General features: G+C 34.6%; 1 long non-coding RNA gene and 8 gene segments (V, D, J or C); 6 read left to right on the forward strand and 3 right to left on the reverse strand.

Annotated features, from left to right (window-relative positions):
• LOC137002132 (Ig kappa chain V region Mem5-like) overlaps positions 1 to 5,856 on the forward strand; it is a 51,895-nt gene extending 46,039 nt beyond the window's left edge. The window contains 2 exon segments of the V gene segment in view: positions 4,587 to 4,620; positions 5,325 to 5,856. Of these exon segments, the coding sequence occupies positions 4,587 to 4,620; positions 5,325 to 5,647 (357 nt within the window).
• Positions 5,857 to 8,450: 2,594 nt separating this feature from the next.
• Positions 8,451 to 10,382, forward strand: LOC137002133 (Ig kappa-b4 chain C region-like). The segment is given in 3 exon segments: positions 8,451 to 8,589; positions 9,146 to 9,241; positions 9,874 to 10,382. Coding segments are annotated over 3 exon segments (558 nt in total).
• A 3,158-nt stretch (positions 10,383 to 13,540) lies between these two features.
• Positions 13,541 to 14,071, reverse strand: LOC137037210 (immunoglobulin kappa variable 1-6-like). The segment is given in 2 exon segments: positions 13,541 to 13,839; positions 14,000 to 14,071. Coding segments are annotated over 2 exon segments (348 nt in total).
• Positions 14,072 to 14,203: 132 nt separating this feature from the next.
• LOC137037206 (Ig kappa-b4 chain C region-like) lies at positions 14,204 to 15,525 on the forward strand. The segment is given in 2 exon segments: positions 14,204 to 14,375; positions 15,015 to 15,525. Coding segments are annotated over 2 exon segments (357 nt in total).
• Positions 15,526 to 15,669: 144 nt separating this feature from the next.
• On the reverse strand, positions 15,670 to 16,739 carry LOC137037207 (Ig kappa chain V region 120-like). The segment is given in 2 exon segments: positions 15,670 to 16,456; positions 16,635 to 16,739. Coding segments are annotated over 2 exon segments (351 nt in total).
• Positions 16,740 to 16,839: 100 nt separating this feature from the next.
• Positions 16,840 to 18,685, forward strand: LOC137037211 (uncharacterized). The gene is made up of 3 exons (XR_010897265.1): positions 16,840 to 16,973; positions 18,036 to 18,108; positions 18,554 to 18,685. It is a non-coding gene; the product is annotated as an uncharacterized lncRNA (long non-coding RNA).
• Positions 18,608 to 21,203, reverse strand: LOC137037208 (immunoglobulin kappa variable 1-6-like). The segment is given in 3 exon segments: positions 18,608 to 18,964; positions 19,062 to 20,630; positions 20,793 to 21,203. Coding segments are annotated over 2 exon segments (348 nt in total).
• LOC137002134 (Ig kappa-b4 chain C region-like) lies at positions 21,049 to 22,475 on the forward strand. The segment is given in 3 exon segments: positions 21,049 to 21,052; positions 21,126 to 21,209; positions 21,820 to 22,475. Coding segments are annotated over 3 exon segments (411 nt in total).
• A 2,042-nt stretch (positions 22,476 to 24,517) lies between these two features.
• Positions 24,518 to 26,555, forward strand: LOC137037764 (Ig kappa-b4 chain C region-like). The segment is given in 3 exon segments: positions 24,518 to 24,637; positions 25,036 to 25,131; positions 26,035 to 26,555. Coding segments are annotated over 3 exon segments (420 nt in total).
• Positions 26,556 to 26,557: the final 2 nt, after the last annotated feature.

The raw sequence follows: 26,557 nt of genomic DNA on the forward strand, positions 1-26,557 counted from the left end.
GGCGGGACACTGGGGCTGCCCAGCGCGACCCCCCCCCAAGTACCAATCATCCAGCCGAGATGGGCCGGGACAGGGTGGAGGGTTCCACTCGAGCCCGACGCACAAGGCTGCCCGAGAGAGCACAGCCGAGAGTTCGGGATCCGACTCGGCCACCGCTACCGTCCCGGAGGGCGGCAGCGCGTCCGGATCTTCCTCCCCCGAATTCTCAAACTCGCCTTCCGACGCAGCGACCGACATCTGATCCTCCGCCAGCGCACCGAAGGTAACGGCTGGACAGTCCGAAGAGGGCCCAGCGGAAACCAACGGGCGAAAGATGGGTTGCGGTGCTGGCGAGGGGGCAGGGGCCCGAGGAGCGTTTCCGCTCGGCGGGGGAGCCCTGACCGTTATCCTCAGGCCACCCTCCCTATACAGCGCCGTACCGTCCTTCCGGTTCCCAGGGCCGGAAAAAACGGTCGTACGCGGCATAGGAGAGGGGACTCCCGCTTCCTGAGACTTCAGGAAGGAGAGCCTCGACCTCAGCACCGCGATGGTCATGTTCCCGCAATGGGAACATGAACCATCCACAAAAGCTGCCTCAGCGTGCTGAACGCCCAAACACGAGATGCAGCGATTGTGCCCATCAGCAGGGACCAGGGAACGACCGCACCCAGTAACGCACAGACGAAATGACATACTGTCAGGGTTCGTCTGTAAAGCTCTTTTAGAAGGGGAAGTCAACTCACTCGTGCTGAAGCACCCAGGGAGCGACGCGATGTGTCAGGTACACCACTCCCTGACACACCGAGGAACCGGCCCAAATCGCTCACACACACACTCTTTGTGTTGCTGTGAAAACAGCAGTTTTTAGAGCTTATAGCTCAGCTCCTCGGACACTCGCGACCTCGCTGAACGTGCCCTCTTCACCAGCACTGAAGCTCGCTGTAACCCTCTTCTTGAGGCAATGTTTTAATTCAAAAAACAAACGAAGAAAGGAGTCTTCAAACAGGACACCAGTGAATGGCTCCCAAGCGAAAGACAGAGTGCGATTGCATCCGCTTCCTATTTATATACACCTGACGGGGGCGGTGCGCATTATGCAAATATCGCACGCCAATTCCATTGGCTTGTTTTAGTTCATACGAAGATGATAGGGCTCTCTAAGCGATATCCCAATTCGTCGGTCACTACTGAAGTACGTCGAACGTGACCGACTGAAAGGGAACCGGTGTTGTGCAGAATTTCGACCCCCTGCCAAATTATTACCACCCTCATTGAAGTCGCTACCTGATTGCCTAATCTTAACCCCACCCCTAATCCTAACCCCTCCCCCACACCTACTCCTAAACCTATTCTAGGGGGGTAATAATCTGGCAGGGGGTCGAAATTCGGCACAACACCGGCCTTGACTGCTTCTATTCTGAATAGAAGGCATGTTCACTGCAAAATCCCACTTCTGCTTATTAACCACTAAATGTCACCATTAGACAGTAGATGGCACCAAAAAATCCAACAGAAAGAGCATCCCATGTCCACGTTGTCAATTGGTCTGGATTTCATGTGTGCACGTGGCACATCATGCATTACTTACCATTCAAGGCTTGTTAGCCAATGATCTCGCTTAGGGTGCGAGAAGTCCCAGGTTAATTAATCTTACTGCATATACTCACTAAAAGTCTAAACTCACAGGTCCGTGCTACATACACATTCACAGACCACTGACACACTGTTCATGTGACAGCCAGGTTTTTAACCAGGAGTCTGTGATGGTAAAAAATGGGGTCCATAGAGAAAAGAAGATATAGCCTACAAAACATGTTTTATGACATTTCTAAAATTTTGAATTAACATTAAATAATGATCTGACAATTAGCCTTATATTACAATAATGATAATATTGTTCTTTCTGAGAACATAAACTTCTTATTGGAACATACAGGCCTATCTCATTTTTTTTTTCAATTAAGAGATCAAGGTATGTTTTAAAGATTTTTGCCTTGAATACAGTAGTGTCCAAACTTCAGATGGACTTGGAAATCCAGTCTGTGTTTAGACAATGAAGATGTCATTTTGTCTCTTGGCTACTGGTCAGGTTTAAAGTCAGATTTACCTGTGAGTTAGGCTACTGAGTTTTGTTGAAACTTAAGGGTTTTTTTTAACTTAATTTAGACTCTTTTCTCACAATTTTTCACAGTGAAAAATCAAAATCAACTACTCACACCAAAAGCGAGAATCATACTTCTGTAGCTATCTCTAACTTTTGCATAATTTTTGGCACTGACATGACCTTTTGACACCTACATGAACATTTCATAGTCCTGCTGAAGGAAGGCATGAGGACTGCAGATGTGGCCACAGCAATAAACCGCAATATTCATAATGTAAGACGCCTAAGACAGTGCTACAGGGAGACAGGAAGAACAGCTGATTGTCTTTGCAGTGCCAAACCACATGTAACCATGTGTTTACCTTCAGCACAATATAACAAAAACTACAACATTATACTCTTTTAAATGTCAAACATAACAGCATTAAACACGAAAAACAAATAAAATAACACTTAATTTCAACATTTATTCTCCTTTTCCAGTCCTATGCAAAGCATGCTGGGAATTAGAAATCCACTGCCCAATTCCCAATGTTATCAAGACAATTTATATTTTTTATTTTAATTTGGATTTGTTACACACAATAATAATTTAATGTAATGATCAACATTATTGCTTGAGCAGAACTCTGCAAAATAATTTTTGCAGTTTAAAAGGTTTAATTAAATCAATAAATATAATTTTTAACTTTTAACCATATGCATTTATTTAAGTTGTGGCAACAGGTCCTCTGAATTAATTTTTAGAGTGTGTTTATACAAATATTTACTCATGTTAAGACAAGATATAAATAGAAAATATAAATATTTTATAAAGTTTGAAACATAACAGTTTAAAAGTTTATATATGATGTACTTGCTGTTATGAATGTGAGAATCAATTAATAGATTTAGACAACTATTTAATATTAGATTTTTTTTTTTCTAAAGAATATGCATTTCTGCTTCTACTTTGTGTGACACAATGGAGTTTTATCTTATATAAGGATAAGGAACAAATGTATCTATAGAGGTATATATGATTTTCTGTATGTGAAGCACTGTATTAAATATGAAAAATATCATAGAATACAATTTAGTTATCTGAAAAAAATGTAACAGGAACAGCAAGAAATTAATTGATTAATACTATTAGGGCAGATCTGTGTTGGAAGAAATTAGATTAAACAAGAAAGCATAACAACATTGTCGGTTATCTGACCAGGGGAGGTTTTTGTGCAGCATTTTTTCACTGTGTGAACACATAGCTGCTGCTGATCTCATTGACACTAAAACAGTAATAATCTCCTGCATCTTCAAGCTGGGCATCACTGATGGTCAGAGTGAAATCAAGACCATTTCCTCCAGAGTGAAAACTGCCTCCACCGCTCATTCTAGATGGAGCACTCGAGGGCTTCATTGTTGTGAAATATACAAGTAGTTTAGGGGGTTCCTCTGCCTTCTGAATGTACCAGGAGATGTAGTAATCTTTGGATACTGAACCCTCAGGATACCTATAAACTACAGTGTTGACCTTACAATCAATAGAGACTGTTTGACCAAGCTGAACTGATTTAAACTCAGGTTGAGTCACAATGACCTGTCCCAAAGATCCTGTGAGAGAAAGAAAACTCTGCTGAATTCAAATAATTATTAGTGCATGAAAGGGAAAAAAAAAATCTAAAAATTTCTATTTTATTACCTTGGATGCAGTAAATTGCCCAGATGAAGAGAATCATATTGGCTTCTGTTTTCGAGTGGACAGATCTTGTGTGTTAAAATCGTTCACAGGACTATAAACACTCCCAGAGCACTGAGGCATGAGCTGCCAATGCAAAATATCATTACAGTGGAAAAACCCTTCCTCAACTGAAATATCTTCATTCTCATTAGATTATGGCATTGTAATATTTTAATTATGAGTTAATCATCATGGTTTAATTCAAACTTGTCTGGCGCTCTCAAAATAATCTGGAGTGAATGAGAATGAATTATTGTGGAGGATTTTTGGTGGAGGAACTGAAAGTTGAAAGTAAGTGCAAAATAAAATAAAAAGATGAATAAAGACAAATGTAGTGTGGATAGGTAGCATATTTAGAGATTACTATTGTTGTTTTTATTACATACAGCATTAAGTAATACGGGATTGTAAATTAGACTAATGAAAGCCATATAAAATATAAAGCTGTATACAAATTTAAAATATAATTTAAGTGCTTAAGAGAATCAAAATATACATTTACATAAAAGTGATTGATGTACATATTTAGTTCTTAATTAGTAAGTCATCTTTGTATAATAATAATAATAATAATGAAGTAGTGTTTGTATTATTAATAATAATGATTATATTTCTAGTAGATTAGAGAAATTATCCAAATTAAACTGGTTTAATTATGCAGCTTTATCTGGTTTGTTTATTTAGTTAGTTATAAGTCATAAAGGAGCAAACTTGTTGTCAGTGTCAGTTTTAGTGCAGGAGGTTTTTGTACAGCCGCTGATTGGGTTTGTATCACTGTGGAACACGTTCGGTGGAGGAACTCGACTCTCAGTTGGAAGTAAGTAAATCTCTTTTAATTCATAAATGAAACACTGAATGAAAAGAACAACAGAATACTTTTTTTTTTTTTTAATTGACAAAGAATAAATGTTTGTATTTTTTTATTCGTTTGACATGAAATATAAAGCTAATGTCTGTATATGGAGTCTTTTTCACACCAGATTAATTTAACAGAGGCAAACAAGAAAACATTAAACAATTTTGTTATGCATTAAGTGTCAATATAGATAGTAGGGCAGCTTAGGGGTTTTAGAAAGTTCTAACTATCTTATTATTAACAGTTTTTAATAATTATTAAATGTGTTTAATAATTCTTGAATAAATAAAAGTTTTTTAATGAATGTCACATGAGACAGAAATGTGTCTTCATCTGGTGTTGCTTTCAATCTACAAAGAGTTGTAACTGTTAGGTGTAATACAGTAAATATTTAACAAGAAATCATTTAATTATTTGGACAAATTAAAAATAGATTTCTGAAAAAAATTATCCATGATATAATAAATGATGAGTCTTTTTAAAATCCAAGTTTAGACATATGTGTGATTGCTGGTAAATGTGTTTCTACAGGCTGTTGCACCTCAGATCTGCTTGATTAACTCTGAATCTCTTAAAGGGAAGTGAAAGACTGATAGAGCTGTTTTTAAGAAGAACGAAACTCTCTCTCTCTCTCTCTCTCTCTCTCTCTCTCTCTCTCTCTCTAGCTGCCGCTCGTCCCACTCTCACGGTCCTGCCGCCCTCCAGAGACGAGCTGCAGCAGGGTAAGGCTACAGTGGTGTGTGTGGGCAGTAAGGGATTCCCCTCTGACTGGAAGCTGAGCTGGAAGGTGGATGGCAGCAGCAGGAGCTCTGCTGTGAATCTGAGTCCCAGTGTGCTGCAGAAGGATGGACTGTACAGCTGGAGCAGCAGCCTGAGCCTCACTGAGAGTGAGTGGAGCAGAGCAACAACCATCAGCTGTGACGCCACGCACCCATCCCAGAATGCAGTGACCGAGAGTCTGAACACACAGCAGTGTGATGACCACTGAAACACACACACACATCACACAGAGATTATAGACATGCATATTTCATTTACACTCACACATATGCAGCTTTTTCAAAGGACTGTCCTAAATCAGTCAATGCTCAAAAATTAATCTTTCATTCTGTTATTGTTCAAATATTCTTATCTGTTGTAACAGCAATGATGTGTTTGTTGTTTTATTGCTGACCAATAAAAGCATTTTGACTCAAATATGGTGTTCACTTTTTTGTTGAACTATTAAACACTTTAAAATTTTATTGTTGTCTGCTGCTCTTCAAACATTCTGGAGGTTTTTGAACACTGAATAAATGAGAATCATTGTGGAGGAGCAAAACTGAGAGCTGGAAGTAAGTGCAGAATAAAGTAAGAAATTAAATAAATTCTCAGTTAATCACAGTGTAAATGTGAACCTGAAAAACGCTATGTCCTTTAAAAGACTGTTGTTGGTTGTGAAATAAATGGAAAAATTACCTTAATATTTCAGTTAAAAAAACTAAATGATGGAGAAGCATTCAAGTATAAATCTGCAGGAGCTGATGTAGGCTATATGTATTTAGATCAATATCATTAGTAATATTGTATTGCTTGTATTTTTGTGTTTGGGAAATGTTGCAAAAAATTACGCTGCTTTATCTTACATGAATATTTATCACATTTTGAAGGAAAACATTTCCACCTATTTACCATACGTTTCACATTTAATTATAACAAAACTGAACTTTCCATTGCATATGTTCAATTTTAAGTTATAATAATTTAATCTGAAAAAAAAATATATATATATAGAAACATATAGACAGGTTATTTTATATAGTGACCCATGATATATGTTAATTTTCAGCTTGTATATAGCACAATAATAAACATATATTGTTGAACTGGATGATTAATTATATTAAACTTATAAGCTATTTTTGTGCTTGTGTGTATTCCACTTGCAGCTGCATGTGGATGTCAGTAATCTGAACAATGGAGGTTTTTGTACAGGACATTTTCACTGTGTGAACACGTCTTTACCACTGATCACATGGAGACTCAGACAGTAATAATCGCCTGCATCTTCAAGCTGGGCGTCACTGATGGTCAGAGTGAAATCAAGACCGTTTCCTTGTCCACTGCCACTGAATCTTGATGGAATTCCTGAGTATTTTTCATTTGTATAATAAATCAAGAGTCTTGGAGCCTCTTCAGGCTTTTGGCTGTACCAAGACACAAAATAACGCCCTTTAGAGTACTGGCCTTGCTCATTTTTGTAAACCACAGTGTCGACTTTACAGTCAATAGAGACGGTTTGACCAGGCTGGACTGATTTAACCTCAGACTGAGTCACAACAATTTGTCCTAAACAACCTGTGTAGAACAAGAGATAACAGCACAGATTATTAGACAGTATAGTATATTATATTATTACTTAAATATATTTTAAAAATGACATGTAACTGTACCTTGCATGCTGTAGAGTGTCCAAATGATAAAGGAGATCAAAGTCATTTTGGCTGTTAGATCTGTTGTCATGAAGAGAAGCTCAATGAAGAGTTAAACAGACCTATAAACACTCTCAGATCACTGACACTGTCTATGCAAAGCACCAAATATGAGCAGAAGATTCCACGATACTGACAGTTTCCTGAAATCTGTTCCTTATTTTACAATTATCCAATTGGAGGCTGGACACAATTTGCATTTCATACCCCTTATTTATCATTAAAGAGTCGAACTGAATGCTGGAAGGAAGTGCAGAATGTGAAAAGAATGAAAATAATTAACAATTTAATTATGCATGTATTGTGTATTTTTATGAAAGCAGAATTTTAAATCACATGCCATTTTTCTACTTGTAACTTACGAAGTCAACATTCAAATATACAATTTATTTTATCTCCCCTATGAGTGAGAAGACACTTTAGAAGTGATTCTGGATTGGTGTGTGCTGCAGAAGGATGGACTGTGACTAAAATTTTGCCATTTAGGTCTTGTTCCTATAGATCAACATCTGGTTTGTCCTTGTTGTCAGTTAATTTGATTTTGGAATAGGAAAAATGTTGTATTTAAGGCTTGGACAACATTTTTATCAACCTATAATGTCTCTCTGATATGTTTTATATTGTGGTTAGTGTTGAATCGAGGAAATTTGGATATATTTCTTTGACACTCATGTGGACCAACTGATACAAGAACATGTCTTGGTATTTAAAGACATTCTAATGTTGTCATGTATACCAGAAACTTTAAATACATTTTTAAATACCTGTAAAATGTCTCTTTTTTATGTTTGATAATTACTTTTATAGGATACATTTTTAAACAAAGCTTGTGGATATGAGTAACATGAATACTAACATTATATTTTAATATTGAAAATATCACTTAAAGAAAATAGTTTCAGTATGTTTTGATGGTGTGAGTTCACGTTCATATAATGTGATGTCAGAATGTGATGAATTTCATGCTGCATATAATAAAGTTTACAATTCCAGTCTTTAAATATAAAACAAGCTTCTGTTCACACTGATGCTAAAGGTCAAAATTTCACATAATAATTTCTGCTAAAATCTAAAATGGCAATTAAAGTGAACAAATTATTGAATAACTGAAAAGAAAATCTTCATTACTGCTTTAACTGTTGATCAGCTGTTGTACAGGGTGACTAGCCTGAAATTACTCTCATGTTCTCTGTAGTGTCTGACTGAGGGAGGTTTTTGTATGATGTTGTTTCACTGTGTGAACACTGGACCACTATAAGCCCCCATACAGTAATAAACTCCTGCATCCTCAGGCTGGACTCCACGTAGATTCAGTGTGAAATGAAGCCCAGAATAACTTCCACTGAACCGATCTGGGACTCCAGATTGAAGTGTACTTGCATCATAGATCAGGAGTTTAGGAGCTTCTCCAGGTTTCTGCAGATACCAGCTCATGTCATCACCAACTCCGCTGGTCCCAGTGCAGCTCATAGAGACTGACTCTCCTGCTTTAACACTCAGAGACTCAGGAGACTGAACCTCTTGATGAGACACTGAGAGAGAGTTCAAACACAAATGAAAAGAAGTTTGCATCTGCTATAAAACAGTTGAAATTAATGCATAAAAAATAAAACATAAAGCACAAATTCAAAATTTTGCACAAATATATCATCATAAAAATTCATCATCATAATGTAGAAAATATATTTTTTTGAACCTTGAGCGAGCAGACCGAGTGTCCACAGCATTAGAATAAGAGACATCATTGTTTTAAGTGTGTGTGTGTGTGTGTGTGTGTGTGTGTGTGTCGGTGTCACACTAATAATCATCAGTGGAGTTTTAAGCGAGTGTTCAGTTCATATGCAAAACACTCTCTACTCAAAAACACTTTCAGATGCATCATGGAATTTACCCAAAAAACAATCAACATACATTTTACAACATTTTATTCATTAACAATTTATTTCTTTTTTTCAGCTGAATGAGCAAAACTAAACTACATACAGACACAGTTTAGTGATGTTTGTGTAACTCAGTGTCAGTTTTAGTGCAGGAGGTTTTTGTACAGCCGCTGATTGGGTTTGTATCACTGTGGCGCACGTTCGGTGGAGGAACTCGACTCTCAGTTGGAAGTAAGTAAATCTCTTTCTATTAAAAAATATATTTTTATAAAAAATTATTTTAATAAATTTTCTTGATTTTATTTATGTTTAAGATAATACAGAAATATATCTAACTCCTGTTTCAGGTGTCAGTTATTACTGTACTGTAAATATGTGCTGTATAATTGGGCTGTTAAAAAATAAATGCATAATATATTGTTATATATCAGACTTGATTATAATTCTGAATGTGTATTTATATACTGAAATGAAATGTATTCTCTTACTCTTGATATTTTTTAATGTTAAAAAAATAAAACATCTTCATTTTCATGCTTTATAAAAAACAAAATCATTTTCTTATTAAACTCTGAATATATTTTCACGAGTCAGAATAGATATAAATCTAATGCATTTTAGTCTGATTTGTTATATATATTTTTTTGTATTATTTGTAAGTACTGAATATATTAATGTTATTACTCCAGTTTAGACTAAAATCAGAATAATATGATTCAGTAAATGTGTTTTTACAGGCTGTTGCACCTCAGATCTGCTTGATTAACTCTGAATCTCTTAAAGGGAAGTGAAAGACTGATAGAGCTGTTTTTAAGAAGAATGAAACTCTCTCTCTCTCTCTCTCTCTCTCTCTCTCTCTTTAGCTGCCGCTCGTCCCACTCTCACGGTCCTGCCGCCCTCCAGAGACGAGCTGCAGCAGGGTAAGGCTACAGTGGTGTGTGTGGGCAGTAAGGGATTCCCCTCTGACTGGAAGCTGAGCTGGAAGGTGGATGGCAGCAGCAGGAGCTCTGCTGTGAATCTGAGTCCCAGTGTGCTGCAGAAGGATGGACTGTACAGCTGGAGCAGCAGCCTGAGCCTCACTGAGAGTGAGTGGAGCAGAGCAACAACCATCAGCTGTGACGCCACGCACCCATCCCAGAATGCAGTGACCGAGAGCCTGAACACACAGCAGTGTGATGACCAGTGAAACACACACACACATCACATCACACAGAGATTATATTTCATTTACACTCACACATATGCAGCTATTTCAAAGGACTGTCCTAAATCAGTCAATGCTCAACAATAAATCTTTCAGCCTGTTAGTGTTCTTCAAATATTCTGTTGTAACACCAATGATGTGTTTGTTGTTTTATTGCTGCCAAATAAAAGCATTTTGACTCAAATATGCTGTTGACTTTCTTGCTGAAATATTAAACACTTCGAAATTGAAAAACTATTTTTATTGGATGGATATAAAAATAATATTTTAATATTGAAAATATCAATTACAGTAAAAGAGACATTGACATCTTCATCATAATTTTTATTAAATATAATATTTGAGCAAGCCTACTTTTGATTTTTAAACATTCATCAAAATCTAAAATAAGGTATTTAAAAAATGACAGTGACAATAAAAATATTTTATTGAATACATTTATACTTATTTTAATTAGATTACATTAAATTTAGGGCTAATAGTCTGAATTCTTACTGTCAAGAATTGTGCATTTGAACAAGATGAAAGAAAAAAATGGCAAGACAAGCCAGATGAATAGGTACAATAATAATAATAATAATAATAATAATAGTCATAAACTAAAAGATTTCACCATACTTCCACAGTTGATTGATTACATTAAGAATTGCATACATATTTTAATTTCAAGTTTTCTGAAATGTTATGTTTAAATATAGCAGATTGTCTGATTATGCACTAATTTGCATGTTTAATTAGATTCTATTCTGTTCATACTGAAGAATTAATTTCTCATTTAATGTAAATTAGTTCATACTGCTTGAGTAAATTCATTGTGCCGTCTGACTGAGGGAAGTTTTTGTACGATGTTGTTTCACTGTGTGAACACTGAACTAAAATAATAATACCCCATACAGAAATATTCTCCTGCATCTTCAGTCTGGACTCCACGTATGTTCAGCATAAATTGATATCCAGAATAACTTCCACTGAACCGGTTTGAAACTCCAGATGCAAGGTAACTCGTTGTGTAGATCAAAAGTTTAGGAGTTTTCCCAGGTTTCAGCAGATACCAGCTCATGTCATAACCAATTCCAGAAGACGCAGTGCAGCTAATAGTGACAGATTCTCCTGCTTTAACAGACAGAGATTTAGGAGTCTGGACCTCTTCATGAGACACTGAGAGAGAGATAAAAAAAATTACATTTAATTACAAATTATGAGATATTTACATCCTTTATTTAAAAAAGAAAGAAAAAAACATTTATAATTAATTATAAATGAAAACAAGAGTGCAAAGCTTTACAAAAATAAATACCAAACTCTGAAAATGTAGGGAAAAATGTTTAACCTTGAGCCAGCAGAGTCAGTGTAGCCAGAATCAGTAAAAGAGACATCATTGTTCAGTGTGTCAGAGACTCTGTCAGGACTGAACACACACTGATCATCAGAGGAGTTTTGTGTGTGGAGCAGTAAACATGCAAAACACTCTCCACTCAACAGACTCCTGAAAACACATTCACTTTCCTCCTGGATTGACTTAATGTGATAAAACAATCAAACAGGCATTTTTGCAGGATTTTATTGTTGTCTGCTGCTCTTCAAATATTCTGGAGGTTTTTGAACACTGAATAAATGAGAATCATTGTGGAGGAGCAAAACTGAGAGCTGGAAGTAAGTGCAGAATAAAGTAAGAAATTAAATAAATTCTCAGTTAATCACAGTGTAAATGTGAACCTGAAAAACGCTATGTCCTTTAAAAGACTGTTGTTGGTTGTGAAATAAATGGAAAAATTACCTTAATGTTTCAAATAAAAAAAAATAAATGATGGAGAAGCAAATACAAATATACAATTTATTTTATTTGCCTGTGTGAGTGGGATTCACAAGACACTTTAAGTGGGATTCGCAAGACACCATCAGAATTATCACTAAATTCTTTGTTTGGATTACACACATTTGAGTCGCCCTTCTTTTTTTTTTTACTTCTATAGAAAGTATTGCATGTTACTTTTTATTTTTGCTCTGCCAATGAAAACAGTGCAAAACAATGCCAAAGCAATCAGTAATTTTACAATATCTTTCTATAGCATAAGAGTAGTGTGTTGTTTCGAATTCAGCAACAGTATAGCGTTTCTCAACAAATCAGTATTTTGAATAGGTAGTTCTGAGTTGGGCATTACAACATGTCATGCATTCGAGTCAGAAAAATAAAACGGATGTTGTCTATAACTTTTATTATATTTTACATTTATTTTATTTCATTTTGCATATCTATCACTTATTTATGATTAGTATCTAAAACACATAATGTTGAATAAAGCAAAACTTTACATTTGTTTGCTATATGTTCATAGAGTGTCTTAATATTATTGAGATTATAGAGCACAAAAAAAAAACCTGAAAAAAATTTAAACGTCGCAACTCGTTGAAATCTATTTAATCTGAAAATATTATGAATGCCAAATATAATCCTGTGTTTGAAGCCATGTGTGTCTGCAGTAAGGGATTCTCTGAGTATCAGTGTGCTGCAGAAAGATGGATTGTGGTAATCCTAATTTTGCCATTTAGGACTTGTTAGATCAACATTCTTGATAATCCTTGTTGTAAATTAATTATATTTTAAGAATTGGGAAAGGGTCATATTTAGGTTAAGGCTTGGACAACATTTTTGGACAACAACCTATAATTTCCCTGTGATTCTTTTGGTAATATGTTTAGAGCTGTGTTGAGGGATGGAGTTTGGATATTTCTTTGACCCTTATGTTGTTCCAGGACAAACTAATCCAAGAACATGTCTTATGATATTACTTTTGCTGTGTATACCAGCAACTTCAAATACATTTTAAATACCTGTTAAATATCTTTTTTTCATGTTTGATAATTCATTTTATAGTATATTTTAACAAAGTCTGTTGTACATATGTAATATTGTGGATGTGAGTAATATGAATAATGTTAATTATTCTTAATATTGAAAATATTGAAGTAATATTAAAAAGGAGAATAGTTTCAGTATGTTTTGATGGCAGGAGTTCACATGTTCATATTAAATATAATGTGATGTATTTTTGTGATGCATATAATAAGCTTTAATTGTTTTTAGCCTATAATCATAAAAACAAGCTTCTGTCCACAATGAGGCTGAGATCAAAATTGCACATATATTCATTTCTGCTAAAATCTGAAATGACAATTGAAGTGAACAAATTGCTAAATACTTAGGAACATCTTCATTAGGCCTTTAAGTGTTCCTGTCCTTTTGTTCAACTGTTGTACAGGACAACTAGCCTGAAATTATTCTCACTGTAGTGTCTGACTGAGGGAGGTTTTTGTATGATGTTGTTTCACTGTGTGAACCTGCTACCATAAGATCCCATACAGTAATAAACTCCTGCATCCTCAGGCTGGACTCCACGTAGATTCAGTGTGAAATGAAGTCCAGAATAACTTCCACTGAACCGGTCTGGGACTCCAGATTGAAGTCGACTTGCTTTATAGATCAGGAGTTTAGGAGCTTCTCCAGGTTTCTGCAGATACCAGCTCATGTCATCACCAACTCCGCTGGTCCCAGTGCAGCTCATAGAGACTGACTCTCCTGCTTTAACACTCAGAGACTCAGGAGACTGAACCTCTTGATGAGACACTGAGAGAGAGTTCAAAAACAAATGAAAAGAAGTTCGCATCTGCTGTAAAACCGGTGAAATGAATACATAATGAAACATTAAGGACAAATTCAAAAATTTTGCACATTTTTTTTTTTTTTCAAATGTATCGTCATAATGTAGAAAATATAGTTTTTGAACCTTGAGTGAGCAGACCGAGCGTCCACAGCATTAGAATAAGAGACATCATTGTTCTGTGTGTGTGTTGGTCTGTGTCACACACTAATAATCATCAGTGGAGTTTTAAACACTAGCTGCAGTGTTCAGTTAATATGCAAAACACTTTCAGATGCATCCTGGAATTTATCTGAAAAACAATCAAAATACATTTTGCAATATTTTATTCATTAACAGTTTTTTTGTGAACACAACTAAATTAAGATAAAGTTTTAGTGTCAGTGTTGATGTTAGTGTAACTCAGTGTCAGTTTTAGTGCAGGAGGTTTTTGTACAGCTGCTGATTGGGTTTGTATCACTGTGGCGTATGTTCGGTGGAGGAACTCGACTCTCAGTTGGAAGTAAGTAAATCTCTTTCTGTTAAAAAAAATATTGTTTTATAAAAATACATTTTAAACTATAATTGTCAAATAAATTATTGATTATCTTTATGTGTTTAAGATATTACAGAAATATACAGTATCTAACTCCTGTTTCAGTTATTACTGTACTGTAAATACTGTAATTGGGTACTTAATAAATTACGAAATACTAAATATTGTTTTATATCAGAGCCGATTACAAATCTGAATGTGTAATTATAAACTAAAAAGAAATGTATTCTTTTATTGGCATTTTTAATGGTCAAACAAGAAATAAAAGATGTCCATTTTCATGCTTTATAAAATCCAAAATAATTTTCTTAAACTAAATATATTTTCATAATCAGAAAAGATATAAATATAAAAATATAAAAAATACATTTTAGTCTGATAGAGGGTTAGAAATTTATTTTTGTTATATTTGTAAATACTGAATATATTAATATTATTACAGAATATAAAGATTAAAATCTGAAAAATACAGTCAGTAAAATATGTTTTTACAGGCTGTTGCACCTCAGATCTGCTTGATTAACTCTAAAATCTCTTAAAGGGAAGTGAAAGACTGATAGAGCTGTTTTTCTGGTTGTCTCTCTCTCTCTCTCTCTCTCTCTCTAGCTGCCGCTCGTCCCACTCTCACGGTCCTGCCGCCCTCCAGAGACGAGCTGCAGCAGGGTAAGGCTACAGTGGTGTGTGTGGGCAGTAAGGGATTCCCCTCTGACTGGAAGCTGAGCTGGAAGGTGGATGGCAGCAGCAGGAGCTCTGCTGTGAATCTGAGTCCCAGTGTGCTGCAGAAGGATGGACTGTACAGCTGGAGCAGCAGCCTGAGCCTCACTGAGAGTGAGTGGAGCAGAGCAACAACCATCAGCTGTGACGCCACGCACCCATCCCAGAATGCAGTGACCGAGAGCCTGAACACACAGCAGTGTGATGACCACTGAAACACACACACACACACATCACACAGAGATTATAGACATGCATATTTCATTTACACTCACACATACACACACAAACTATTACAAAGGACTGTTTGAAATCAGTCAATGCTCAAAAATTAATTTTTCGTTCTGTTAGTATATTGTTCAAATATTCTTATCTGTTGTAACAGCAATGATGTGTTTGTTGTTTTATTGCTGCCAAATAAAAGCATTTTGACTCAAATATGGTGTTGACTTTCTTGCTGAAATATTAAACACTTTAAAATGAAAACAACCTAAATAGCACTTTTTATTATCACATTTTTACTTTTTTTTTTTTTTTTAGTGTCCATTGTGATTATTGTGATCAACAGCATCACATTTGAAAAATAAAGTATTTGAAAAATTACAGTGACAATAAATAGATTTTATTAATTTATACATATTTTTCATAGTTTACATTAAATTCAGGGCTAATAGAATACTGACTATCAAGATTTATACATTTGAACAGGATGAAAGAAAAAAAAGGCAAGAGAAACCAGATGAACAGAGTGAAAAAAATTAATTAAAAGATTTTACCATACTTCACCAGTTGATTTATTGCAAATTGCAAAAATTTGCTCATTCCAAGTTTTCTGCAATGTTATGTTTAAATATACAAAATTTTCCAATTAAATATGCACTAATTTGCATATTTACTTAGAATATATTCTGTTCATACTATATTAATTAATATACTGCAGAATTAATTTCTCATTTAATGTAAATTAGTTCATACTGCTTGAGTAAATTCATTGCGCCGTCTGACTGAGGGAAGTTTTTGTATGATGTTGTTTCACTGTGTGAACACTGGACCAGAATAATACCCCATACAGTAATAATCTCCTGCATCTTCAGTCTGGACTCCACGTATGTTCAGCATAAATTGATATCCAGAATAACTTCCACTGAACCGGTTTGAAACTCCGGATGCAAGGTTACTTGAATAGTATATCAGGAGTTTAGGAGTTTTTCCAGGTTTCAGCAGATACCAGCTCATGTAATAACCAATTCCAGAAGACGCAGTGCAGCTAATAGTGACGGATTCTCCTGCTTTAACAGACAGAGATTTAGGAGTCTGGACCTCTTCATGGGACACTGAGAGAGAGATAAAAAAAATTACATTTAATTACAAATTATGAGATATTTATATCCTTTATTTAAAAAAAAAAAAAAACATTTATAATTAATTATAAATGAAAACAAAGCACAACAGAGTGCAAAGCTATACAAAAATAAATACCAAACTCTGAAAATGTAGGGAAAAATTATTAACCTTGAGCCATCAGAGTCAGTGTAGCCAGAATCAGTAAAAGAGACATCATTGTTCAGTGTGTCAGAGACTCTGTCAGGACTGAACACACACTGATCATCAGAGGAGTTTTGTGTGTGGAGCAGTAAACATGCAAAACACTCTCCACTCAACAGACTCCTGAAAACACATTCACTTTCCTCCTGGATTTACTTAATGTGATAAAACAATCAAACAGGCATTTTTGCAGGATTTTATTGTTGTCTGCTGCTCTTCAAATATTCTGGAGGTTTTTGAACACTGAATAAATGAGAATCATTGTGGAGGAGCAAAACTGAGAGCTGGAAGTAAGTGGAGAATAAAGTAAGAAATTAAATAAATTCTCAGTTAATCACGTTATAAATGTGAACCTGAAAAACAGTATGTCCTTTAAAAGACTGTTGTTGTTGTGAAATAAATGTAAAAATTACCTTAATATTTCAATTAAAAAAACTAAATGATACAGAAGCATTCAAGTATAAATCTACAGGAGCTGATGTAGGCTATATACATCAATATCATTAGTAATATTGTATTGCTTGTATTTTTGTATTTAGGAAATGTTGTAAATTATGTTGTAAAAAATTACGCTGCTGTATCTTACATGAATATTTATCACATTTTGAAGGAAAACATTTCCGCCTATTTACCATACGTTTCACATTTAATTATAACACAATTAAACTTTCCATTTCATATGTTCAATTTTAAGCTGAGTAATTTAATCTGGGAAAAAAAATCAAATATAAAAACATATAGACACGTTATTAGAAAGTCCAATAGATAAAATTTGTCAATTTTATATATCAAAAAAAAACTATATTAATCTCTATATTAAACTAATATAGAGAACTATAACTATATTAAACTATAGTAATTTAATCTCTCTTCAGACCCTACAAGGTATCATGATTGAATTAATAAAAGAGTACAAATATCTTGGCATCATTGTTGACGATGTTTTATCTTTTGGTTCTCATATTACTCAACTGAAGAAAAAAATGAAAATTAAGCTTGGGTTCTATTTTAGGAACAAGTTTGTTTGTCATTTAATGCAAGAAAGAAATTGGTTTCTACTACTTTTTTATCTGTACTTGATTATGGCGATGTAGTGTATCAGTTTGCTCCATTATATCTTCTCTCTGTTTATCATGGTGCTCTAAGATTTATATTAAATTGTAAATCTTCAACTCATCATTGTGCCTTGTATAGTAGAGTGGGTTGGCCCTCTTTGTCTAGTAGGAGAAAATGCATTGGTACTTAATTATTTATAAAGCCATCTTGGGGATTGCCTTCATATCTTTGCTGTCTTATTCAACAAAAAACTGTTGAGAAATATTTTTTACGTTCTCAAAACTGTTATACTCTTTCTGTTCCTTTTGCTAGATCTGAATTAGGTAAGAAGGCTTTTGTGTGTGCAGCCCCGTTTGACTGGAATCACCTTCAATCGAAATTGAAGGTACAAAATTTGCTGTCTTTGGATCAATTTAAAGTAGACATTCGGCAAATGGAAGATGATTCAATGAAATGTAATTGTTTTTCATTTTGTTTGTACTGTGTAAGTCTGTGTTAAAACTCATTGTATTGCTGCTCATTTTGGCAGGTCACTCCTGTGAAAGAGATTTTTAATCTTAGTGAGTCTTTCCTGGTTAAATAAAGGTTAAATAAAAAATATATAGTGACCCATGATATATATTAATTTTCAGCTTATATACAATAGTAAACATACAAAAAAAAAAAAAAAAAAAATATATATATATATATATATATATATATATATATATATATATATATATATATATATATATATATATATATATATATGTGTATTGTTGAACTGGATGATTAATTATATTAAACTTATAAGCTGTCTTAGTGCTTGTGTGTATTTATTCCATTTGCAGCTGCATCAGAAGATGTCAGTAATCTGACCAATGGAGGTTTTTGTACAGGACATTTTCACTGTGTGAACACGTCTTTACCACTGATCACATGGAGACTCAGACAGTAATAATCTGCTGCATCTTCAAGCTGGGCGTCACTGATGGTCAGAGTGAAATCAAGACCATTTCCTTGTCCACTGCCACTGAATCTTGATGGAATTCCTGAGTTTCTTTCATTTGTATAATAAATCAAGAGTCTTGGAGCCTCTTCAGGCTTTTGGCTGAACCAAGACACAAAATAACGGCCTTTAGAGTACTGGCCTTGCTCATTTTTGTGAACAACAGTGTCAACTTTACAGTCAATAGAGACGGTCTGACCAGGCTGGACTGATTTAACCTCAGACTGAGTCACAACAATTTGTCCTAAACAACCTGTGTACAACAAGAGATAACAGCACAGATTATTAGACAGTATAGTACATTATATTAATACTTAAATATATTTAAAAAAAATGACATGTAACTGTACCTTGCATGCTGTAGAGTGTCCAAATGATAAAGAAGATCAAAGTCATTTTGGCTGTTAGATCTGTTGTCATGAAGAGAAGCTCAATGAAGAGTTAAACAGACCTATAAACACTCTCAGATCACTGACACTGTCTATGCAAAGCACCAAATATGAGCAGAAGATTCCACGATACTGACAGTTTCCTGAAATCTGTTCCTTATTTTACTATTATCCTACTGGAGGCTGGACATCATTTGCATTTCATACCCCTTATTTATCATTAAAGAGTCAAACTGAATGCTGGAAGGAAGTGCAGAATGTGAAAAGAATCATAATTAACTATATAATTATGCATGTATTGTGTATTTTTATGAAAGCAGAATTTTAAATCACATGCCATTTTTCTACTTGCAACTTACAAAGTCAACATTCAAATATACAATTTATTTTATCTTCCGTGTGAGTGAGAAGACACTTTAGAAGTGATTCTGGATTGGTGTGTGCTGCAGAAGGATGGACTGTGACTAAAATGTTGCCATTTAGGTCTTGTTCCTATAGATCAACATCTGGTTTGTCCTTGTTGTCAGTTAATTTGATTTTGGAATAAGAAATATGTTATATTTAAGGTTTGGACAACATTTTTTATCAACCTATAATGTCCCTCTGATCTGTTTTATATTGTGGTTAGTGTTGAATCGAGGAAATTTGGATATATTTCTTTGACACTCATGTGGACCAACTGATACAAGAACATGTCTTGGTATTTAAAGACATTCTAATGTTGTCATGTATACCAGAAACTTTAAATACATTTTTAAATACCTGTAAAATATCTCTTTTTTATGTTTGATAATTACTTTTATAGGATACATTTTTAAACAAAGCTTGTGGATATGAGTAACATGAATACTAACATTTTATTTTTATATTGAAAATATCACATAAAGAGAATAATTTCAGTATGTTTTGATGGTGTGAGTTCACGTTCATATAATGTGATGTCAGAATGTGATGAATTTCATGCTGCATATAATAAAGTTTACAATTCCAGTCTTTAAATATAAAACAAGCTTCTGTTCACACTGATGCTAAAGGTCAAAATTTCACATAATAATTTCTGCTAAAATCTAAAATGGCAATTAAAGTGATCAAATTATTGAATAACTGAAAAGAAAATCTTCATTACTGCTTTAACTGTTGATCAGCTGTTGTACAGGGCGACTAGCCTGAAATTACTCTCATGTTCTCTGTAGTGTCTGACTGAGGGAGGTTTTTGTATGATGTTGTTTCACTGTGTGAACACTGGACCACTATAAGCCCCCATACAGTAATAAACTCCTGCATCCTCAGGCTGGACTCCACGTAGGTTCAGTGTGAAATGAAGTCCAGAATAACTTCCACTGAACCGATCTGGGACTCCAGATTGAAGTCGTCTTGCTGTATAGATCAGGAGTTTAGGAGCTTCTCCAGGTTTCTGCAGATACCAGCTCATGTCATCATCAACTCCGCTGGTCCCAGTGCAGCTCATAGAGACTGACTCTCCTGCTTTAACACTCAGAGACTCAGGAGACTGAACCTCTTGATGAGACACTGAGAGAGAGTTCAAACACAAATGAAAAGAAGTTTGCATCTGCTATAAAACACTTGAAATTAATGCATAAAAATAAAACATAAAGCACAAATTCAAAATTTTGCACAAATACATCATCATAAAAATTCATCATCATAATGTAGAAAAAATATTTTTTGAACCTTGAGCGAGCAGACCGAGTGTCCACAGCATTAGAATAAGAGACATTGTTTTAAGTGTGTGTGTGTGTGTGTGTGTGTGTCGGTGTCAGACACTAATAATCATCAGTGCAGTTTTAAGCGAGTGTTCAGTTCATATGCAAAACACTCTCTACTCAAAAACACTTTCAGATGCATCATGGAATTTACCTCAAAAAACAATCAACATACATTTTACAACATTTTATTCATTAACAATTTATTTCTTTTTTTCAGCTGAATGAGCAAAACTAAACTACATACAGACACAGTTTTAGTGTCAGTGTTGATGTTAGTGTAACTCAGTGTCAGTTTTAGTGCAGGAGGTTTTTGTACAGCCGCTGATTGGGTTTGTATCACTGTGGCGCACGTTCGGTGGAGGAACTCGACTCTCAGTTGGAAGTAAGTAAATCTCTTTCTATTAAAAAATATATTTTTATAAAAAAATATTTTAATAAATTTTCTTGATTTTATTTATGTTTAAGATAACACAGAAATATATCTAACTCCTGTTTCAGGTGTCAGTTATTACTGTACTGTACTAAATATGTGCTGTATAATTGGGCAGTTAAAAAATAAATACAATATATTGTTATATATCACTTGATTATAATTCTGAATGTGTATTTATATACGGAAAAGAAATGAAGCTTTACTCTTGATATTTTTTAATGTTAAAAAATAAAACATCTTCATTTTCATGCTTTATAAAAAACAAAATAATTTTCTTATTAAACTCTGAATATATTTTCATGAGTCAGAATAGATATAAATCTAATGCATTTTAGTCTGATTTGTTATATATATTTTTTTGTATTATTTGTAAGTACTGAATATATTAATGTTATTACTCCAGTTTAGACTAAAATCAGAATAATATGATTCAGTAAATGTGTTTTTACAGGCTGTTGCACCTCAGATCTGCTTGATTAACTCTGAATCTCTTAAAGGGAAGTGAAAGATTGATAGAGCTGTTTTTAAGAAGAATGAAACTCTCTCTCTCTCTCTTTAGCTGCCGCTCGTCCCACTCTCACGGTCCTGCCGCCCTCCAGAGACGAGCTGCAGCAGGGTAAGGCTACAGTGGTGTGTGTGGGCAGTAAGGGATTCCCCTCTGACTGGAAGCTGAGCTGGAAGGTGGATGGCAGCAGCAGGAGCTCTGCTGTGAATCTGAGTCCCAGTGTGCTGCAGAAGGATGGACTGTACAGCTGGAGCAGCAGCCTGAGCCTCACTGAGAGTGAGTGGAGCAGAGCAACAACCATCAGCTGTGACGCCACGCACCCATCCCAGAATGCAGTGACCGAGAGCCTGAACACACAGCAGTGTGATGACCACTGAAACACACACACACATCACACAGAGATTATAGGCATGCATATTTCATTTACACTCACACATACACACACAAACTATTACAAAGGACTGTCCTAAAACAGTCAATGCTCAACAATTAATCTTTCATCCTGATAATATATTATATCTGTTGTAACAGCAATGATGTGTTTGTAGTTTTATTGCTGCCAAATAAAAGCATTTTGACTCAAATATGTTCACTTTCTTGCTGAAATATTAAACACTTCGAAATCAAAAAAACAACCTAAAATGTGAAATACCACTGTTTATTATTTGGGGATGTGCGTCCATTGTGATTATTGTGATGAACAGCATGGATATTAAAATAATATTTTAATACTGAAAATATCAATTAGGCCTGCAGTAAAAGAGATATTTATGTTAACATGACCTTAACATATCATTTTAAGCTCATTTTGACCCAAAATGAAAATGATTCAGTAACAAGTCTTCTTTCCTTCACATGCAGGTCAATTTGACCCGCCAGGAATGAATGGCGGAAAATGGGATTTTTTTTTTTTTTTTTTTTTTTTTTTAATTTGTCAAAAATACATTCATTTGTCAAATATAAAAAATCTGGCACAATCCAGAACAAAGACACACACAAATGTAGGCATGAGACTATAACATCCCCAATGCATACACACACGCACGTACATTAAAATGAATGAGAGGTCAATCATCTCTCCCCTCTCTCTCCCTCTCTCTCTCTCTATGTGTGTATATATATATATATATATATATATATATATATATATATACACACACACACACACACAAACACAAATGAGGCATTTTCTAATTAAATATGCACTAATTGCCACATATTTCCAGAACAGAAATTTGAACATGTCACCTTAAAGTCACCTTTTAAAATTTTACATGTCAACTTTTTTTTGACATATTAGAGTTGTGTTTTTATAGAGGGGATTTTGGAAATCTCTTTTATCTCTCCAAAAATCAGAAAATACCATCAACAGCTAAAAAATTCACCAAGTTTTTAGAAATAAAATGATGTAGCCTACAAAATCAGAAAAAAAATGTGAACAAACCCCTCTGTAAGGAATAAAACTGTAAAGTAAGTGCTGTACTGAAGTGGAGATTTTTCTGGCTCAGTGCATGAGAAAAAAACAAACAAACATTTGACCTTTAAAGATATGAATAATCTACAGACACAAATAGATAAAGTGCAATAATAAAACAAAAATTAAAGTGCAATAAAACAAACACTATATTTTTTTATACAGTTTTAGAGTCGGTGTCAGTGTCGGTGTAACTCTGTGTCAGTTTTTTTCATATATATTTAATTATCTCATTAATTTTAACTCTGATTCAGTGTTATTTTAACACTATTTAGAGAGGGACCATATGTACTCTGAGCAGAGTTGATTTAACTCTGGAGATTTTGCTGTGTACTTTGTGTAAAACAATGGAGTTTTATCTTTGCATAATGAACAACTCACACATTAGGGTATTGATTAAATATGATTTTTCTATATGAATATGAAGCATTGTACTATATGAAAAATATCATAAACAACAGATTTGTTTGACAAAAATTAGATATGTAACAGGAACAGCAATAAATTCAATTATTATTTCTACTGATAGGGAACACTAAAATACATATAAAGTAACCCCTGTTTTTGTTCTCATTTCAGACCTGTAGGTCTCGGATGCAGAGAGGATTCTCATGCGGTTTAACCAAGGGAGGTTTTTGTGCAGCATTTTTTCACTGTGTGAACACCCATTTGTCACTTATCTTATGTTGACTCTGACAGTAATAATCTCCCACATCTTCAAGTTGTGCATCACTGATGTTCAGAGTGAAATCAAGACCATTTCCTCCAGAGTGAAAACTGCCTCCACCGCTCATTCTAGATGGAGCACTCGAGGACTTCATTGTTGTGTAATATACAAGTAGTTTAGGGGGTTCCTCTGCCTTCTGACCAGAAGATGTAATAATCTTTGGATGTTGAACCCTGAGGGTACCTATAAACTACAGTGTTGACCTTACAATCAATAGAGACTGTTTGACCAAGTTGAACTGATTTAAACTCAGGTTGAGTCACAATGACCTGCCCCAAAGATCCTGTGAGAGAAAGACAACTATTAGAGCATGAGGATAAAATAAAAATGAAAAAAATATATTTCAGTCATATTACCTTGGATGCAGTAAATTGCCCAGATGAAGAGAATCATATTGTCTTCTGTTTTCGAGTGGACAGATCTTGTGTGTTAAAATCGTTCACAGGACTATAAACACTCCCGGAGCACTGAGGCATGAGCTGCCAATGCAAAATATCATTACAGTGGAAAAACCCTTGAACTGAAATATCTTCTCTCTCATATGATGATTGCATTGTAATATATGCATATTTTGATTATCATCATGGTTTAATTAAAACTTGTCTGACGCTCTCAGAATATTCTGAAGGATTTTACAGTAAATGAGAATGAATTAATATGGAGGATTTAAAGTAAGTGCAGAATAAAATAAGATGTAGCCTATAAAGACTAATGAAATGTGAATCTGAATTGGTAGCATATTACATACTGCACTGATGCTTTACATAAAACAGGGCTGTAAATTAGACTGTAAATGCCATATAAAATAAAAAATATAAAAGCTGTGTAAAAATGTTAAATATCAGTTAACTAAATGTTTCAAAATTCAATGAATCAAAATTTACTTGAAATTGATTGATGTACATGTATATAGTTCTGAATTATAGTATTTGTATTAGTAAAAATAATATTTTTCTTAGTAGATTAGGGAAATTATCAAAATAAACTGGTTTAATTGTGCAGCTTTGATTTATTTATTTACTTATTTATTTTGCTATTAATTCTAAAACAGCAAACTGGTTATTGTCAGTGTCAGTTTTAGTGCAGGAGGTTTTTGTACAGCCGCTGATTGGGTTTGTATCACTGTGGTGGACGTTCGGTGGAGGAACTCGACTCTCAGTTGGAAGTAAGTACATCTCTTTTTATTTCATAAATTAAACACTGAATGAAAAGAACAACAGAGGATTTAAGGGGGGAAAAAAAACATTTAAAAAAAAAATAATACTAACTACTAAGAATAATTTGAAAAGATTTGTTCTGGTGTGACCAAATACAGTCACACATTCCTTAGCTCTCTTTCAGACCCATTTAAAACACTTTTTTTTTCCTTTTTTTTTGGTGAATTGCATTTTACAAAGAATACAAATTTGTATTTTTTTAAATTATTATTATTAATTTGGCATGAAATAGAAAGCTAATGTTAGTGTATGTATGCAGTCTTTCACTCGCCTCTCGATTTAACCAAGGTATTTGCACTTGGTAGACACTCAGAACAAGTCAACAAGAAAAAAAAAATACTGTATATATATTTATGCTTGAAATGTGTCAGTATAGATAGTAGGCCAGCACAGGAATTATGGATTCAAAATATCTTTTATTATTATGTTTTTAATAATTAAATTTTTTAATAACTCTTGATTAATGAAAACGATTTTTAATAAAAGGTTTTTAAATTAATGTTTAAACACAAGAGACAGAAATGTGTCTTCATCTGCTGTTGCTTTCAATCTTCAAACAGCTACAGCCGTAACAAGAAATAATTTAACAATAATTTGAACAAATGAAAAAAATGTTAAGGATACATAATATAACATGAATAATTTATATTATATAATTTTTTTCTTTTCTTTTTAGAAGTAGTATATGTGTGATTGCTGGTAAATGTGTTTTTACAGGCTGTTGCACTTCAGATCTGCTTGATTAACTCTGAATCTCTTAAAGGGAAGTGAAAGACTGATAGAGCTGTTTTTAAGAAGAATGAAACTCTCTCTCTCTCTCTCTCTCTCTCTCTCTCTCTCTCTCTCTCTAGCTGCCGCTCGTCCCACTCTCACGGTCCTGCCGCCCTCCAGAGACGAGCTGCAGCAGGGTAAGGCTACAGTGGTGTGTGTGGGCAGTAAGGGATTCCCCTCTGACTGGAAGCTGAGCTGGAAGGTGGATGGCAGCAGCAGGAGCTCTGCTGTGAATCTGAGTCCCAGTGTGCTGCAGAAGGATGGACTGTACAGCTGGAGCAGCAGCCTGAGCCTCACTGAGAGTGAGTGGAGCAGAGCAACAACCATCAGCTGTGACGCCACGCACCCATCCCAGAATGCAGTGACCGAGAGCCTGAACACACAGCAGTGTGGTGACCACTGAAACACACACACACATCACACAGAGATTATAGGCAAGCATATTTCATTTACACTCACACATATGCAGCTTTTTCAAAGGACTGTCCTAAATCAGTCAATGCTCAAAAATTAATCTTTCATTCTGTTATTGTTCAAATATTCTTATCTGTTGTTACAGCAATGATGTGTTTGTTGTTTTATTGCTGACAAATAAAAGCATTT

This window comes from Chanodichthys erythropterus, chromosome 15, assembly GCF_024489055.1.
Source record: "Chanodichthys erythropterus isolate Z2021 chromosome 15, ASM2448905v1, whole genome shotgun sequence".
Classification (NCBI taxonomy): Eukaryota; Metazoa; Chordata; class Actinopteri; order Cypriniformes; family Xenocyprididae; genus Chanodichthys; species Chanodichthys erythropterus.